The sequence below is a fragment of the Podarcis melisellensis genome (genome assembly GCF_964234715.1).
Source record: "Podarcis melisellensis genome assembly, chromosome: 14".
Lineage (NCBI taxonomy): Eukaryota > Metazoa > Chordata > Lepidosauria > Squamata > Lacertidae > Podarcis > Podarcis melisellensis.
In genome coordinates, this window is record NC_138546.1 from 39,673,084 (window position 1) to 39,691,548 (window position 18,465).

Consider the following 18,465-nt stretch of genomic DNA (forward strand, 5'->3'; position numbering starts at 1 on the left):
AAATGGCATAACAGCCCTATAAAATAGGCCAGTATTAAGTCAGTATCACAGAAAGGAGAGAGAAAGAGAGAGGCTTCTTACTGAGAGGAGAGACTTGAACTCAAGACTGCCTAGTTCGTGGTTCAGTCTTTACGTTAGGTCTCTTGAGATGGCCAAAATTCATTCATGGGGGTAAAGGTTTTGGGCTATTCAGCAAAGCATTTTCCACTGGACAATATAAATAATGGGGACCACTTGGTAACAAACTTTGACCTCCCACTGGGGGGAAAATTACTGGAGTGGGTAGCTGTTCCTGAAGTCCTGCTATTTTTTTCACATTCAAGAATGAGAACCCTTGTTATTGTATTTGCTTTGGACTTATTCATTCTACCCAGAGGGTCTTTGGGCAAAGCAGCTGAGCATTCATTTATTGCCAAATTTCAGTTTGCCCCTCATTCCCCTCCCCCCCATTTCATTCATCTTCTCAGTGTGCTTTCCTTACATAAGAGGCCAGTCTGTTTTATTCACTGTTGGGCCCTTGTATATACTTGGAAGATGAATTCCCGCATCCTTATAAAGGCCAATTTAGTAGCTAGGAGCTTGGCAAGAACTTTTTCTCTGATTAATTGTTCGCGAGAAGGGAGTTGAAATGAATTTAAAGTAATAATCAATAATTTACTTATATCTTGCTGTCCTTCTGCAAGGACTGAGAATGGCATACAGAACATAAGCATAAAATCATACTACACAATCAATTAAAAAATGCAAGTAAAACAGTTTCTAAGAGCAATATCAAAATGCAATCAGCTCTTAAAGCAAAGAGAAACACAAACATAGCAGCAGCAGCAAAGTTAAAAGTTGTTATATAATAAATCTGCTACAAGCAACAAATAGAGTCCACTGAAATAAAAGTGTATTCAGTTTTGGTAAAAGACAGTGAGGGAGCCTGGTGAATATCATTTTGGAGGACAGTACAATGTCGTGATAGCATCACCAAGAATGCTCTGGTGGAATCTACACAAATTTCCCCAATTTTATTTGTATTTGTCATTGAAACTCTGGCCAATATAATTAGAGAAGATGGAAATATAAAAGGAATAAGCAATAAAGGAAAAGAGAAAATGAGCTTATTTGCAGATGACACCTTGCTGACAATTGAAAATCCGTTGGAAAATATTCAGGTGTTAGAGGCACATTTGGAAAAAAAATTGGAGAAATAACAGGGTTGCAAATTAATTGGTCCAAATCAGAGATGATGATATTTACCGGTAACTACAGTGAAGATGAAAAACGATTTTTTTTGAAGTAGATAAGAATAGACATAAAATTAAGAAATATAATAAAGTACTTGGGAATAAATATAACAAGAAATGCAGAACAACAGAATTTTAACAAATTAAAGAAGGAAATTAAGAAAAAGCTGGATGAATATAAGAAAAAACAAATTTTAAAATTTAGCTTTGTAATTCGGAATTTATGTGATGTGATTTAATTTGATTTGATTGGCCGGTTAATAAAAATTATTTTAAAAAAAAAGAAAAAGAAAAAAGCTTTCATGCTTTTTTTAAAAAGCGTTTTAAAAAATACATTGAATTTTCCATAAGGCTCAACATTGCCATCTAGTGTCACATTGTATATTGCATTTAAAACACACTGAAAACATTTTATTTGCAGTTGTAAACTTGAGTCCTCTGTTTCTTGTGCTCACAAGCAGGGGGTTGGACTAGATGACCCATGAGGTCCCTTCCAACTCTACAATTCTGTGCCAAAGCTCCTGAGATGTCACAAAGAGCAGGGCGTTTGACATTTATCCTAATTCCCGGACAAACCTATATGGGAACAAGCAGTCCTCTAAGTTACCTGTTTCTAGCTGCTGAGGGCTTTAAAGGCTAGAGCATGGGTAGGCAAACTAGGGGCTGGATCTGGTCCAGTCGCCCGCTAAATCCGACCCGTGGACGGTTCAGGAATCAGCGTGTTTTTACATGAGTAGAATGTGTCCTTTTGTTTAAAATGCATCTCTGGCTTATTTGTGGGGCATAGGAATTTGTTCATTCCTCCCCCCCAAAAAATATAGTCAGGCCCCCCACATGGTCTGAGGGACAGTGGACCGGCCCCCTGCTGAAAAAGTTTGCTGATCCCTTAGCTAGAGTCAGCACTTTGAACAGCCCAGAAGCATACAGGAAGCTAAAGTAACTAATGAACATAACATCGGAGTTATGCGCTAACCTGTGAGAGCCAGATAAAAGTCTTGCTACTGTATTTGGATAAGTTGACGCTTCTGGACTGTATTCAAAGGCAGACCAGACTAGGGGGCAGGGTGTCACAGAAGCATGGATGACAAACCACACCTGCCTTCTCCAGGTACGTCTTCAGCTAGCATTTCTACAGAAACTTATAAAAAAAGTCATCCTAGCAACTGCTGCAGGGACGCGGGTGGCGTTGTGGGTTAAACCACAGAGCCTAGGACTTGCTGAACAGAAGGTTAGCAGTTTGAATCCCCGCGATGGGGTGAGCTCCCGTTGCTCGGTCCCAGCTCCTGCCTACCTAGCAGTTCGAAAGCACGTCAGAGTGCAAGTAGATAAATAGGTACCGCTCTGGCGGGAAGGTAAACGGTGTTTCCATGCGCTGCTCTGGTTCGCCAGAAGCGGCTTAGTCATGCTGGCCATATGACCCAGAAGCTGTACGCCGACTCCCTCGGCCAATAAAGCGAGATGAGCGCCGCAATCCCAGAGTTGGTCACAACTGGACGTAATGATTAGGGTTCCCTTTACCTTTACCAACTGCTGTGAGATAAGTATCCAGGAAAAGTGATGGATCAAGGAGTACCACTATCTTGTTAACACTCACATGCCACCAGTTTATCACGTCCACTGCCTCAGAGCTGTGTGTCAATTTAGGAATGGACAGATCCATTGAAGCAGAGATAATCCACCAACCACAGCCTTGGGCAGCTAGCAGACGGGGCTTCTTGCTGCCTCATGCCTTGAATGAAAATAAAGCAAGTTCCGCTACTAATGACTAATTGACATTTCCTTGCTCTCGGGGTGGGGATTGTGTATGGGTCGTGTGTGTCCCGCCCCCCGCCAGCTACAATCCCTTGTAAGGGAAATGGAAAGTCATCAAGTCCCATTGCTCCCAGAGGGACTTGCTGTATTTGCATCCCAGGTGTGCAGTGTCAAGGAGTCCCACTACAGGTGGCCGAATAACCTATTTTAAAAACATTTAAACATAATATTTTAGATTAACAGAGGGAGGGCTGTCTCATAAAGGAATCCACACAACTGGATTACAAAGTGGATCCGTAATCTGATCTGGGTCATGATCACGCCTGGATTAAATCAGGTGCGTGTCCACTTCTGACTCTGAGTTTGGCAGATTCCTCCTACAGGTTGCATATTGGTAACTGCTGAGCCAGCCCAGGATAAAAAAACCCTAAAACATTCCTGGTCGCTAAACGTGTCTTTGTTTTAGCAGTCTCATTTAGGGTAGCAGTGGGGAAGTCTTTCAGTTGTTAGGCAATTAGGAGTCAAAAACACTTTTTTTTCCCCCACATAGGTTTTTTTTTTATTAAGGATTTTCTTGTTTTACAGAAGTGTAGTGCCTCGTATTTTTTCTTCTTCTTCTTCCACGTAGCGTTTTTACAAATCTGTTTCATTTGTTGAGGCATTAGGGGGAGAAGAAAAAAAGAAAGAAAGAAAGAAAAAAGAAAGGGGGTGGAGGGAGGGGAGATGGATGGGGGTGGGGTCGGGTGGCGATGTTTCTATTATGCTTAATGTATGTAGAGTTTGGTGTCAGCGTTGCTTGTGTTGTTCACTTGTGTTCCTTTGGTGGTGAGAGAGGTTGGGGTTGGCCCAGGGTGTGATTGTTTGCTTGTGATTGGCTGTGGTGATCTTTGTTTTCGTGTGTGAGTGAGGTGGGTGGGTGTTTTGGATCAGGTTAGCCATTTTTGATCTATTGCAGGCACATCCAAATTCCGCGTTGGGGGCCTAATTCAGCCCTCTGGTAGATTTAGGTAATCTGGCCCCTGTGGCAGTTTATTTTCTGTGGCAAAATCCCCCCCCCCAAGCTCAACTCCAATCCAAATTCAACAACTCCAATCCTAAAAAAAGGTCAACACTCATATTCACTTCATCAAATCCAGCCATCTTTGAAAAAAGTTTGGGCAACCCTGATCTACTCAGAGATCTACCAAGATATCTCAAGCTGGATTGCAAGAAAAGCTATTCCACTCAAACACTCACCCTTTGGATTCATGGAGACAGTGGCCTTTGGCAAGGCTAACTCCTTTTCTCCTTGCATAACTGTAATGAGGATAATTAAATGGTACATTGCATGCCAAAACAGAGATTCTGACTGATCTTATATCAGTGGTTTCGTTGTTGAACCATGGCGGCATCAGGAAGGGGAATGCAGCTTGTCATTTGACTATATGGTGTGTAATTTGTCTGTCTTTGATGTAGGTCATTAAGCGTGCAAGTGCTTTATTAGCCATCTGCTTCCCTCCCCTCCCTTCCCCCATCTGGACACAGAATCTTTAAAAGAGACATTCACTTAAATTGGGTTGGAAAGGAAATCTTATTAGAAGTTTTGGGTGTCCCCTCTCCCATTTCTACTCTTCCTTGCCAACAAATGTTTAAGGCAGCTTGAAATCAACCACACTTTCAAAATCTTCACAGCAACCCTGCAAGGTTGGTTATTCAGATAGATTGTGGTTTGTTCTCTAGGCTAACTATTGAGCTGCTTGATTAAACAAAGATTTGAGGCTGGAGATCCTGCATCCAGTTCTGCCATGCCTGCTACTAAACAACCATGGCTTTGTAAAAAGTAATATACAGTGAAATCCACCCCAAACTGGAAGTATTTTCATAGAATTGTATAGTCGGAAGGGTCTCAACCCCCTGCAATGCAGGAATCTCAATGAGATCAAACATGACAGGTGGCCATCCAACCTCTGCTTTAAAACATCCCAGGATAGAAAGTTCAGCACCTCCCGTGGGAGTCTGTTCCAGTGTCAAACAGCTCTTACGGTCAGAAAGTTCTTCCTGATGTTTAGTTGAATTCTCCTTTCTTGAAACTTGAATCCATTTGTTTGGGTCCCAGCCTCCAGAGCAGGAGAAAACAAGCCTATTCCATCCTCCATATGACAGCCCTTAAGATACTTGAAGATGGTTATTATATCTCCTCTCAGTCTCCTCTTTACCAGTCTAAACTTACCCAGGTCCCTCAACTATTCCTCATAAGGCTTGCTCTCCTGACCCTTGGTTATCTTGGTCACCCTCCTCTGCATACATTCCAGCTTGTCAATATCCTTCTTAAATTATGGTGCCCAGAACTGGACAAAGTATTCCAGGAGTAAGGAAATGGATTCTTACCCCTTTCTTTGGGTGGGTGGCTGTTGCTACAAATCATACATTTATGTATTTATTTTTTCATAAACTGTATACAGTGGTATCTCGGGTTAAGTACTTAATTCATTTTGGAGGTCCGTTCTTAACCTGAAACTGTTCTTAACCTGAAGCACCACTTTAGCTAATGGGGCCTCCCGCTACCACCGTGCTGCCGGAGCACGAGTTCTGTTCTCATCCTGAAGCAAAGTTCTTAACCTGAGGTACTATTTATGGGTTAGTGGAGTCTATAACCTGAAGCATATGTAACCTGAGGTACCACTGTATGCTGTTTGATTGCATAAAAAAATCTCAGAGACGTTTCTAACAAGAAGTGAAATCCCCAGAATTACATAGAGCTATGTAGCTTTGATTTTTATATGATAAGTACAGACAGAGTACAAAGTAAACACACAACTGCTTTAACACCACACTGCATCAGTACAAAAACGCAACCAGTTTGGGAGAGGATAAAGTTCGCAAAGTGGAGTGGAGGAATTTGTTTTAACGTTTCTTCGCATGTCTTGGACCAGCTGTCTTCCTTGTTTCCTTACCCCCTACTGCAGCCCCTGGTTGCTTGCAAGAGGCAGGGGGCAAGTTCAGTGGCTGCAGTGACTAGTTTCTTTAGCACTGGCACTTGGGCCAAATGTCCCACTCGCCTAAAGGCCCGCCGGTCATACCCTTGTAAGTTACTAACAGTTATTTTCTGGAAGGTGATTGTGCTGAAGCCAAAAAAAGAGGGGCTTTAATATTGAAAATAAGTATTCACTGTCTGAATCTGAAGCTAAGGCTGCATAAATAAACCACATTGCTCCATCATCAACTGTCTGTGCTATTTGTTCTTTCTCAAAGGGAAGCAATAAGTCGGCTGTGTGAAGCTGTACCAGGAACGCAAGGAGGCATAAAAAAGAGGAAGGTAAATATGAAACTCCTGAAAATTTGCCATTTACTGGTATTTGCTTGTTATAATATATTTAAGTTGAGCAGTCATTGAGCAATCAGACACAGCCTAATCCCAAAGCAGCAGCATTTATAAAGCAACAGCAATACACCCAAAGGCATAAAACTCCTTCTACCTGCTGCTTTCATAAACTTGTTGTTGTTTAGTTGTTTAGTCGTGTCTGACTCTTCATGACCCCATGGACCAGAGCACACCAGGCACTCCTGTCTTCCACTGCCTCCCGCAGTTTGGTCAAACTCATGCTGGTAGCTTCAAGAACTCTGTCCAACCATCTCGTCCTCTGTCGTCCCCTTCTCCTTGTGCCCTCCATCTTTCCCAACATCAGGCTCTTTTCCAGGGAGTCCTCTCTTCCCATGAGGTGGCCAAAGTATTGGAGCCTCAGCATCAGGATCTGTCCTTCCAGTGAGCACTCAGGGCTGATTTCCTTCAGAATGGAGAGGTTTGATCTTCTTGCAGTCCATGGGACTCTCAAGAGTCTCCTCCAGCACCAGAATTCAAAAGCATCAATTCTTCGGCAATCAGCTTTCTTGATGGTCCAGCTCTCACTTCCATACATCACTACTGGGAAAACCATAGCTTTAACTATACAGATCTTTGTCGGCAAGGTCATGTCTCTGCTTTTTAAGATGCTATTTAGGTTTGTCATTGCTTTTCTCCCAAGAAGCAGGTGTCTTTTAATTTCGTGACTGCTGTCACTATCTGCAGTGATCATGAAACCCAAGAAAGTAAAATGTCTCACTGCCTCCGTGGCTTATACTTTTCCTAGCCAATTCAGCTCCCTCTTGGGCAAGTGGATGTGTACATTCTAGCAAATAGGAATAGTTGCTATCAGTGAAAGACGTATTGTTTTATATGCCATGCTGCATACAAACCTAGAGAGAAAGGGCCATTTTCTTTATATTTGTTTATTTATTTTACAAGCGATTAAACACTAAAATATTGTGTAACAATGGCTGTAACATATCTGTGCTTCTAATGAGATAGGTAATTAATCAAGGAACATCCACAATGAAGGCAAACCGTCTTGAACAACAGTGTTTGCATTTACTTTAAAGTGCTTGTTATTTGATTAGCAGCCACTAGCAATGCTGAAATATTTCACCAGCATTTTACGCCAGGCATCCCTGTAGAGGGAAGAAAAAAATGGCTGCTTTCATGCTTGTTGGGAGTTCCCCCAGTTGTTCCTTTAATGCAATGGTGGCCAAACTTGGCCTTCCAGCTGTTTTGGGACTACAACTCCCATCATCCCTAGCTAACAGGACCAGTGGTCAGGGATGATGGGAATTGTAGTCCCAAAACAGCTGGAGGTCCAAGTTTGGCCATCATTGCTTTAATGGTATGTCTTGCATCTCCCGAGGGTCCTGGTGTTATAATAAATGCTTTGTAATAATTAATTCATTTAATTTCTCCTTGGTTACAAGTGAAATGTGAAGACTAACGGATAGGCATTTTGTTGTCTTTTTAGCCTCCAGCTAAATTTTTATCTCCAGTGCTTGGTAAAAGTAACCTTCAGTTTTCTGGCATGAATACAAAACTGACCATCTCAACAACCAGCCTCACTCTTCTGAACATTGAGACCCAGCAGGTAAGCTGGCACATCAGGGTGGGGAACTTCCAGGCCTCAGTATATTTGTGGGCCACATCCACAGCTGTCAAGTGTCCCTTATTTGGCGGGACAGTCCCTTATCCCAGCGCCGTGTCCCGCTGCTGTCCCTTATTGATGATGTCCCTTAATTAAGCTACTGAAGGTAATGGGGCCCTTTCTATGTCCAACTGTCCTTTGTCAACAACAAATTGTTGCTTTTTTGTGTTGAATATATGCTATATGGTAATTTATGGACCTAATAGGTAGCTAAAGCCATTTGCATGCAACAAAATATGTATTTTATCAAAGTAATTGTTGATCCCTTATTTTGGCTGCTGATCCCTTTTTCGAGGCTGCTCGTCCCTTAATTTCTAATCTGTAAGTTGACAGTTATGGCCACATCCCCTCTGCAAACAGCCCTCCTATTTCATGCCCTGTTTTCACCTGGCCGGAATTTGTCCTTGAGCTATAATCATGCCTCTGAATTACTGGTTGGAAGGCCGATGCGTTTGTGTGGTTGAAACTAGCCTAATGTTGCTTAGCCCCCAGTCGTGCTACAATTCCCAGCACCAATAACCAACCACAGTTTCCAGGATTCTTCTATGCTTTAAATGTATGGTGTGTATACAGCCAATGTAACTAAGCCTAAATGTGTCTTAACTAAAACAACTGTAGATTGCTTCTTTGTTCTTTCTCTACAATGTAACTTGCTGGTGATTTCTAGCTGCGTAGCACCTTAGCATAGTTTATTGTTTTTAATTGCTCCTAATCCCTTCTTTGAATTGTTATACTTACTGTTGTTCATTTGAGATTGTGAGCCACTTGGGACGCCATTTTGTGGGAAAGTGGCATACCAATAAACAGATGACGACAATGATGTTGTTGTGTTCCCCCCCCCCCCCCAGATTATTGCAAATCACCACATGCAGTCCATTTCATTTGCTTCTGGAGGTGATCCTGTAAGTACAAACTTCTGAACTTCAAGAACCTGTTATAACACACTGTCTGTCAGTTGTTTCATTTCATATGTGACTCGTTTCCAAGTTAAATTGTTCCCTGTCTTTCTGACTGTGGTTCTGATTAGGAGAAAAGGCTAATTTTAAATGATAACTGAGGGATTTGTTTCATATGGAAAAGCTTGTAGTTTGCTTTTCCTTGACCATTAAAAACATAATACTTTGTTGTCACTCTGTTTTAGGCCATTTCCAGTTGACTTGTTTATTCATTCATCCTGATTTGTTTGTGAGGAGATTAGACTATGTTGGCTATTTAATGAGCGTTCATTCTGATTTTTTTTTTGGCTAGGAGGTTAGATGACGTTGCATCAAAGCAAATGTTATCCTCCACTTGCCAGTGCATTTCCCCTTCATCTTTGTTATTGCAAAAAGCCTAATTTCTTGAAGAAATAGGTTTGTTGAGCAAGGCTTCCTGACCAACGATAATTGTGCAACCTGATTTTTGTGTCTATTGAATCCTGCCCGAAAACAGCAATAGTCTGGAAGTGTCCTTAAGTATCCCTGCTTGCTTTCTTGTAAAGTGGGGTGGGGGTTGGAGTCTGCTGTAAAATAGAATGACCGCATTGTAGTGGCTTAAGCTCATGAAATAAAATTTCTTTCCTTTTTGGCTTTGTGTGTTTTAGGATACAACGGACTACGTTGCCTATGTTGCTAAAGACCCTGTTAATCAAAGAGGTAGGTGCAATCATTTCCAGTAACGTTGCACATATAAAATATAATAATTTCCACTCACTTTCCATGTACTTCAAAATGTTGCCATGAGACGACCATACTTTGGAGGGAGAGCCAGATACAAATGGTAGAACTGAAATGATATACAGTGGTATCTCTGGATGTGAACAGGATCTGTTCCGGAGCCGCGTTCGCATCCAGAAGTGAACACAACCTGTGTCTGCGTGTGCACAGGTTGCGATTTGGTGCTTCCGCGCATGCGCGTGACGTCATTTTGAGCATCTGTGCATGCGCGAGTGGCGAAACCCAGAAGTAACGCTCTCCATTACTTCCGGGTCGCCACGGAGCGCAACCCGAAAATATTCATCCTGAAGCTACTTCAACCCAAGGTATGACTGTATAATAAAAAGGTAAAGGACCTCTGGATGGTTAAGTCAAGTCAAAGGCGACTATGGGGTGCGGTGCTCATCTCACTTTCAGGCCAAGGGAGCCAGCATTTGTCCACAGACAGCTTTCCAGGTCATGTGGCCAGCATGACTAAACCACTTCAAGCGCAATGGGACACCATGACGTAAACCAGAGCGCACAGAAATGCCATTTACCTTCCCGCCACAGCTGTACCTATTTATCTACTTGCACTGGCGTGCTTTCAAACTACGAGGTTGGCAGGAGCTGGGACAGAGCAACGGGAGCTCACCCCATCGCAGGGATTCAAACCGCCAACCTTCCAATCGGCAAGCCCAAGAGGCTCAGTGGTTTAGACCACAGCGCCATCTGTGTCCCAGTATATAATAAAGACATGCTAGTTTGTGGAAACCAGTGACTTTAAAGTTTTGCGATAACTTTAAACAGTAATTTAACACTGTTGCGGCAAACGGCAGGACTCTTTGGGCAACCTCACCCATGATGCCTGGTGATAAGGAGAGACCCCTTCCTCAGAACTAAGCAAGGCATGCCCATGCTGCCACTATGTCAGGAGCATGCAATCGTTAGGCAACAGGGAAGTGGCTGGGGAGGTGAGGGAAGAGGAGTTGTAGCCTGTAGCCCATCTCGGGCAACATGTTGTTTACTGGTGACAGTGCTTACTGGGTTTCCTGATGAAAATCCTTCCTTGCCGGCCAGGTTCTATTTGCCCAGAAGGTGAGCTGCCTTCCACCCTAGGGCAAATAGCAGCTGAGGCAATTTTAACTAGGTACCGTATTTTGTGCTCTATAAGACTCACTTTTTCCCTCCTAAAAAGTAAGGGGAAATGTGTGTGCGTCTTATGGAGCGAATGCAGGCTGTGCAGCTATGACAGAAGCCAGAACAGCAAGAGGGATTGCTGCTTTCACTGCGCAGCGATCCCTCTTGCTGTTCTGGCTTCTGAGATTCAGAATATTTTTTTTCTTGTTTTCCTCCTCCAAAAACTAGGTGGTCTGGTGCGTCTTATAGAGCGAAAAATACAGTAAATGTGGGATGGGGAGAGTTAACCTCCCCTCCCCACACTGCACTCCCAGTCTGGACCAGGCCCTCCTGGAGCAGATTAGTTTTGTTTTTGGTTTAGTTAAAGATATGGAAATGCAAGCACACATTTCGCGTATCATTTAGTTAAGTTTTTATTCTACCACATACAGTGGCTTTCAAATATGTGAACCTTTGTGGAAAACAGGGTGCATAAGATTTTTGGTGTGAAAACCTTTCCTCGTACCTTTGTACAAGAAATCCCAAGGTCCATTAGTGGACAGGGAAAGTTAAAAACACCCAAGAAGAGATTGTTGGCTTTATTCTTTGATAGCTTTCTTATCAGAGTAGTCTCAAAGTGCCATCTGATGGCTAAGATGGGGAAATGTGGCTAGTCGATACCATAATGCTGTTCTACAGATCTGTGGTGTTACTGCATTTGGAATACTGTATTTTGTTCAGTTCTGATCACTTCACATCAAAAAAGTGATATTGTAGAGTTGGAAAGGGTTCAGAAAAGGGCAACCAAAATGATCAAGGAGATGGAATGACTTCCCCCCAGGAAGAAAGTTTGAGTGTTTTGGATGGTTTTAAAAGAAAATTAGGTCCAGCACTGAGGGCCTTCTGGCAGTTCCCTCACTACGAGAAGCCAAGTTACAGGGAATCAGGCAGAGGGCCTTCTCGGTAGTGGCACCCGCCCTGTGGAATGCCCTCCCACCAGATGTCAAAGAGATAAACAACTACCAGACTTTTAAAAAGACATCTGAAGGCAGCCCTGTTTAGGGAAGCTTTTAATGCATTACTGTATTTTAATATTTTGTTGGAAGCCGCCCAGAGTGGTTGGGGGATCCCAGCCAGATGGGCGGGGTATTAATAATAATAATAATAATAATAATAATAATAATAATAATAATAATATAAGGCCATCAATGACTATTATCTTTGATGGCGATGCTCTGCCTCCATGGTCAGAGGCAATAATTCCTCTGAAATCCAGTTGCTGGAAACATCATGAGGGAAGAATGCTCAGGTCCTGCTTGCAAGTTTTCCACAGGCATCTGGTCAGCCCCTGTGAGAACATGATGTTGGACTAGATGGGCCATTGGCCTGATCCAGCAGGCTCTTCTTATATTGTTATTTATGTTCCTGGAAATATATATTTTTAAGAGTCATTAGCAAGGCAACAGAAAATATAATAATGTGACTATGCAAATCAGTGTTTACATTTGCACCTGGAGTACTGTCTAAATGACTCCAGGGATTCCAAATATATCAGATGTGGAAATGAGACATCCAAAACAGTTTGTCCTGGAATACCCAGGACAGACTACCTCCTGTCCTGAAGAAAAGCTAAAAGACTTAATAGTGCAATTCTATGCAAGCTAACTCAGAAGTCACTCTGTATTCTATAGTGCTAAACTTCCAGATGTGTGTGCACAGCATTATGGCTTAAATCTTAAACATAGTAGAATTTACTCCCGAAAGTCTGAAGTAACGATTAAAATCCTTATCTCCCTAAAAGTATTCTCCAGTATGCCTCCAGAGTCAATGTCTGTACTTGGCCTGAGGAAAGATGAACTATGAAATTCCTTAGCATAAGGAAACCACTGCCTCAAAGAATTAAGCAAGCTCTAAAGAGCAAACAGATATCAGTAGAGAATGATGTTTGCAATTGCCAGCTGATTATTCCAAGCTCCACTTCCATCTTCCGCCATTTTGTTAGTGGCTCCACCTCTGCACTGCCATTTTGTAATTGGTGGGCTTCAGGAAATTTCAACCCTCTCAACAGATCCCCATTGGAAAGTTTGAGAACTTAGGTTAGATTTGATTCCTTTGTTGTACTGCTCTGGAAACTGTTCTAACCTTCACTTCGATTGAACTTTTACCTGCACAGCACTCTTGATAATCAGACTCCTAAGCCTTTTAATATATGACAACGATTTATTTGTTTTCCACAACTTTTCTCTGTTGTTGTTTTTTTAGCCTGCCATATACTGGAATGTCCCAGCGGAATAGCCCAGGAAGTCATAAATACCATAGGGCAAGCTTTTGAGCTCCGTTTCAAACAGTACTTGAAGAATCCATCCACTTTGATTGCTTCCAATGAAAGGTCAGCATGGTACTGGGAAATAATGTGAATGCCGAGCTCAAGGTCCTTGCAGTGTATCTCTTTCTCTCTACATCTCTATTGTCCCATACCTTGTCATTTACCAAGAGAGCATCATGTCAGGGCTGGGAACGCTCAGGCTTGGGAGCCAAATGAGGCTCTTCTCATATCTGGCCCCAGGACACACTGCTTCCTATAACTGTGTTGCCGTCCTAAAGGTCACCTAAAATAAAATCCCATGGAAAATAAAACTCTGAGGAAAAATCACAAATAGATTGTAAATTGTGCAGAAGAGCACACAGCTTAGTGGCAGAGTGTGTGGGTTCTAGGTTTGTGCAGGTTCTAGGTTCAAGCCCCACATACTCCTGGTAATAGGATGTCCAGCAGCGCTGCTTTGAAAGACCCCAGGCTGTAGACCTGATGCCAGTCACAGTAGTTAACACTGTGTTTGTTGGATTAGTGGTCTGGCTCTGTATGAGGCAGCATTTGCCAAAGTAGTGCCCTTCACATGTTTGGGACTATTACCATCATGTTGGCTGGGGCTGATGAGAACTGTAGTCCAAAATATCTGGAGGACAACAGCTTGAGAAAGGCTGGTAGTATAAGGCATGACTTATGAATAGGTTGAGTGCTCCACACTTATAGGTGATCAGATGTGGAATGTTGTCCATCTGTTGCTCTGCAAATTGAATGGCTGCTTCTCCAGCCATGGTGAATTATACAATTAAATTCTTGAATTATATACTCCTAACCAGACTACTTGACCTCTGCCTCTTTCCTGTTCCCGGCCGTTTATAAAATTATGTTCTCATTATAAATTAAAAAGCAGGATTCAGGATTAGCTGCATTACATTTTTACAGAAAAGACACAGCAAAGTTTGTTTGTTTTGCCTTTGGGAGGAGCGTGTATCCAAATGGAAGATTTTTCAGATTTCTTGGTTGCAACTACAATGTAATTCATTAATATTTTGCTGCAGTTCCAACTGCAGCAAAATTCTTCATTTATTTATTTAAGATGTTTATCTACCACTTTCAGAAGGACTCACAAAGCAGGTTATAAAAAATTGTTTAAAACTTTGATTTTTTAAAAAATGTTACCATTACATTGAAAGACATGAATGGGGAACCATTGTCATCTTAAGGGCCACTTTCACTTCTGGGCAACCTTAAAAGAGCCACATGCCAGTGGTGGGAGGGGCAATGGATGCAAATTTTATTATTGTACAGTAAGCTTCAGACATTGACACAAACCTCTCTGTTCTCCGTCAGGACAAAAAGAGGCATTATCAGAATTCAAGAACATATTTTTACCAGGCTAAAACACTTAGAGTAAAAAGCAGGTTGAGTGAAGGGTGTGGTCAGAGTGGGGATAGAGAGGCATGGTGGGCCATATTTGGCTCCCAGACCTGAGCTACCCCACTCCTTTTGAAAGACTCCACCACAGAAAAGGCCCACTTAGAAGCTCTACATTCTCAATTAAAAATTGCCGTATAGACCTGACTGAACTTTAAGAAAAGCCTGGGGAATCGCCAGTGGCGTAGCGTGGGGGGTGCAGGGGGGGCTGGCTGCACCAGGCGCAACATCTGGGGGTTAGGGTTAGGGGGCGCAAATCCACGGGTTAGGGGGCGCAAATCCACGGGTTAGGGGGCGCAAATTACTTGCTTTGCCCCGGGTGCTGACAACCCACGCTACGCCACTGGGAATTGCACCCTCTGTGCCATCATCTCAGACCACTCGGTGAGTGAGCATAACAGGGGGTTTTTGGTGGTAGTGCCAGATGTTTGGAATAAGTTTCCTACGAAGATCCCACGAAGCTATGATGTATATCTGTCATCACATAGAAACTTTTCCTTTCGGGGAGTTCTTTAATGTTTAATTTTATGGCTGCCTGGCTTCTTTGTTTTAGATGTATTTCTTGCCTTTGTTTATGTTGTGAAGCCATTCTGGGAATTCCATTAGCAGAAGAGTAGAATCTATATAATAAATACATTGTTAATGCATTCACTGGTTGATTTAATTTAATGTCGTTTGAAACTACTTGCAGCTCATTTTATGAGACACATTTGAAAGTTGTGCATTTTGTAATGTTGATTAATTTTGAACAGAGAAGTGGTTAATCTTGGTGGATCCACGTGGAATATTCAGGATAAGGAAGATCATGAATACTATAATGAAATCCCAGGGAAAGAGCCTCCTGCAGGTGGACTATTAGATGCCAGGCTGAAAGTACCCACAGAACAAAGAACTAAGTGCCCTGTGCACTATGAACAGCAATACTGTCCAGTAAGTGTGTTTATTATTGATAGGACATTATTATTATTTAACATTATTTAGACTTCTTGATTGCTTGTTACTCAGAGTTTTCCAGGCAGCTTACAACACACTGAAAACACAGATGCATAATACCATAAAAAAACAGAACAAGCAACTTCTGTAACAGCAAAAGGAAGCTTGGCAGCACACTAACAATAATGACACCATTTCAGTCTATCACATTCCTGGGGGGAAATATAAGTATTCCCCTGGTGCTGAAAATATGTCAATGATGGCACCAGGTGGACCATACTGGGGAGGGCATTCTGCAGATGGGGAGCCACAACTGAAAAGGCCCTTAACAACATGCCTTGCACTGAAATTTAACTGTATGAGAAGAGATCTCTTTAATTCACTAGAAATAACTATAACAGACTTTCCCAAGTTGGTGTCACCCAAATGTTTTGGCTTATAGCTCCTCATTGTCTCTGGCCATTGACCATGCTGGCCGAGGCTGATGGGAGTTGCAGTTCAACAAGCTGGGGAAGGCTGGATTATGTCAAGAGTGACATTTGGGCTGAGCAAGACAGGTAAGCTGTGAGACATTGCTCAGATAGAGAGATAGAACTTGGGAGGCTGTCTGAGGCTCAAGTGTCAACCTAGACAAGGAGAAATGCAGGTGTTGCAGTCCATATCATCTGGAGGGCACCAGGTTGGAGAAGTCTGGGCTAGAGTCTCAAGCCAAGAAAGCAGCAACAGGGGAGGACCTTCTAGACCAAGCCAGCAAAGATAAAAACGTCAGACTCTTGCTCTTTATACCTTGCTTGGCCAACCCAGAAGCCAATGGCGAACCTACATTTTTGGGGCCCAAGCTTGAACTGTCATGGGGCCACCTTCACAACCAGCCACAAGGTTTGGATAACCACTGTTGCCTTCTTCAGTGAGGTTGTTCCATGACAGATCACCACACTTTTACAACATCTGTGCTGCTGACTGTCCAATTTTGGGATTGTTGAAATATAGGTAAAGGTAAAGGGACCCCTGACCATTAGGTCCAGTCGTGACCGACTCTGGGGTTGCAGCGCTCATCTTGCTTTATTGGCTGAGGGAGCCGGCTTACAGCTTCCGGGTCATGTGGCCAGCATGACCAAACCAGAGCAGCGCACGGAAATGCCGTTTACCTTCCCGCTGGAGCGGTACCTATTTATCTACTTGCACTTTGACGTGCTGTCAAACTGCTAGGTTGGCAGGAGCAGGGACAGAGCAATGGGAGCTCACCCTGGCAAGGGGATTCGAACCACCAACCTTCTGATTGGCAAGTCCTAGGCTCTGTGGTTTAACCCACAGCGCCACAAAAAGTCCGTTTCAGTCCTGCCACTCCAATTAGGTCTACAAGACCCAAAGTTTTTAAGCCATGTGGACTGAAGTTGCTTCTGTGGCCCTTCTAGGATTAGGGGCCCTGAAAGCTTAAGCTTCATTAGCTTTGTAGTAGATCCAACTGTTGCACTGTCTAAAGAAGTACCATACTTTCTTTCATCTTTCTTGGAACTTACAGCAGTCAGCCGCTTTGGATGAGACTTTCTCTACTCCGTGCATAATTTTACAAACCTTCCTCAAGTCCTCCCTGACCTTTTTTCCTAAACTAAAAAGCCCCAAATGTTATACCTTTGCTCATAAGGGAGTTGTTTCAACCACTTGATCAAATTGGTCGCCCTTTCCTGAACCTTTTCCAGCTTTTGCCGTGAGCACAGCACCAAGGATAGATGACATGTAATTTGTTAGGCAAAACTATTTGATCCGATTGTGTGTGTTTTTTCTCCAAATGAACCTCATAGGATTTGATTTGACTGGACATTAAAAAAGCAATGAACACCCTATATGATTAATTTCTGCTTCTTTCAGACTGGGAGCCCCAAATCCACAAATATTTATGAAAACTGCCCAGAGGAGAACAAGGCAGTAGGTAAGTAACCTGTAGGTTACTAAGAAGTAAGTCACATACAGCCCTCTTCATGGGGAAATGGAATATGTAGACTCAAGCTCTGCTCTGCCTTTGGTCAAGCCTGCCTCTGCCTCTTCTTCCCCTTTGTTAAGGGTGTTTCAGAATTCCATTAGAAACAGGGGTGGAAATTGCCACAATTCAGTCAGTAATGGAGATAATGCAAGCAAATACGAGACATGATTCTTTGGGGGAAGTAATGAGCTTTTAATGTGTGCTTTACAGACAGAGAAACACAGCCTGGTTAACAGAGTGCTTCAGGATGGAGTGGGGAGGGGGGAGAGAGAGTTTCCTTCCACCTAGGCTGAATGAATGAGTGGTTGGCAAAGGGAACCAGGAGGGCTCTTTAGCTATGTCTTTCTGCATTAACTGTTGAGTGACGTGGGGTGGAAAACTGAGGCAGGTACAGGCAGAAGAGGATGTACACTCATAGCTGTCAACCGTCCCTTATTGGGCAGGAAACTCCCTTATCCCGGCGCCGTGTCCCGCTGCTGTCCCTTATTGATGATGTCCCTTAAATTTCCCGGGTTTCAAAGGAAGCAGCTCCTCTCCCTTCATCCCTGCCAGCCAAGGAGGGAGGCTCCAACTGTGTTGTTTAGCTGTGTTGCTCACCTAATAAGGAGTCTAAGAACGACTGGGGGGTGGAGCTTGCATGCCTTGTGCCGATCAAATTGGACGCGTTGCCTGGGGACTCGCCTTTGCTCAGCACTTGCGCGTCGAGATCCCCAAGACACTCCCCCAAAGAAAAACACGATTGACACTTAATTTTTGCTTAAGGTTTTTGGCATAATTTTGGCCACAACTTTATTCAAATTACAGCAATGTGAGTGGTTGCTTAGGCGTTGGTAGCACTAACTGACCCCACACGGGGACAGCTCTGACATTCGCACCCCCCTGCGAAGTCAGCAAGGGTAAGTCACCTGGGGAGAGAGACGGGACTGGGAACCATGCCTCACCTCTCCCCAGAATGCTCCCAGGGGCTTGCGTGGCCCTAGCCCCTTGCCAGGGGGTTTCGGACAAAAGCATGGGGAGCCCCTGGGTTCCTTTAACGGAAAACCCTTGAAGCAGC

At 43.2% G+C, this 18,465-nt stretch overlaps 1 protein-coding gene and 1 long non-coding RNA gene across 3 annotated transcripts in view; one reads left to right on the plus strand and one right to left on the minus strand.

The window, feature by feature from the left end:
• SHC4 (SHC adaptor protein 4) overlaps positions 1 to 18,465 on the plus strand; it is a 58,165-nt gene that overhangs the window by 31,753 nt on the left and 7,947 nt on the right. For both annotated transcript variants that reach the window (XM_081888558.1, XM_081888557.1), the window contains 7 exons: positions 6,216 to 6,279; positions 7,790 to 7,909; positions 8,815 to 8,868; positions 9,549 to 9,600; positions 13,021 to 13,147; positions 15,250 to 15,427; positions 17,300 to 17,360. In XM_081888558.1, the coding sequence (XP_081744684.1) occupies positions 6,216 to 6,279; positions 7,790 to 7,909; positions 8,815 to 8,868; positions 9,549 to 9,600; positions 13,021 to 13,147; positions 15,250 to 15,427; positions 17,300 to 17,360 (656 nt within the window). The remainder of the gene's footprint in view (positions 1 to 6,215; positions 6,280 to 7,789; positions 7,910 to 8,814; positions 8,869 to 9,548; positions 9,601 to 13,020; positions 13,148 to 15,249; positions 15,428 to 17,299; positions 17,361 to 18,465) is intronic.
• On the minus strand, positions 8,811 to 9,741 carry LOC309356985. Its single transcript, XR_014162992.1, has 2 exons — positions 9,659 to 9,741; positions 8,811 to 8,897 (listed from the first exon to the last, which is right to left on the minus strand). It is a non-coding gene; the product is annotated as an uncharacterized lncRNA (long non-coding RNA).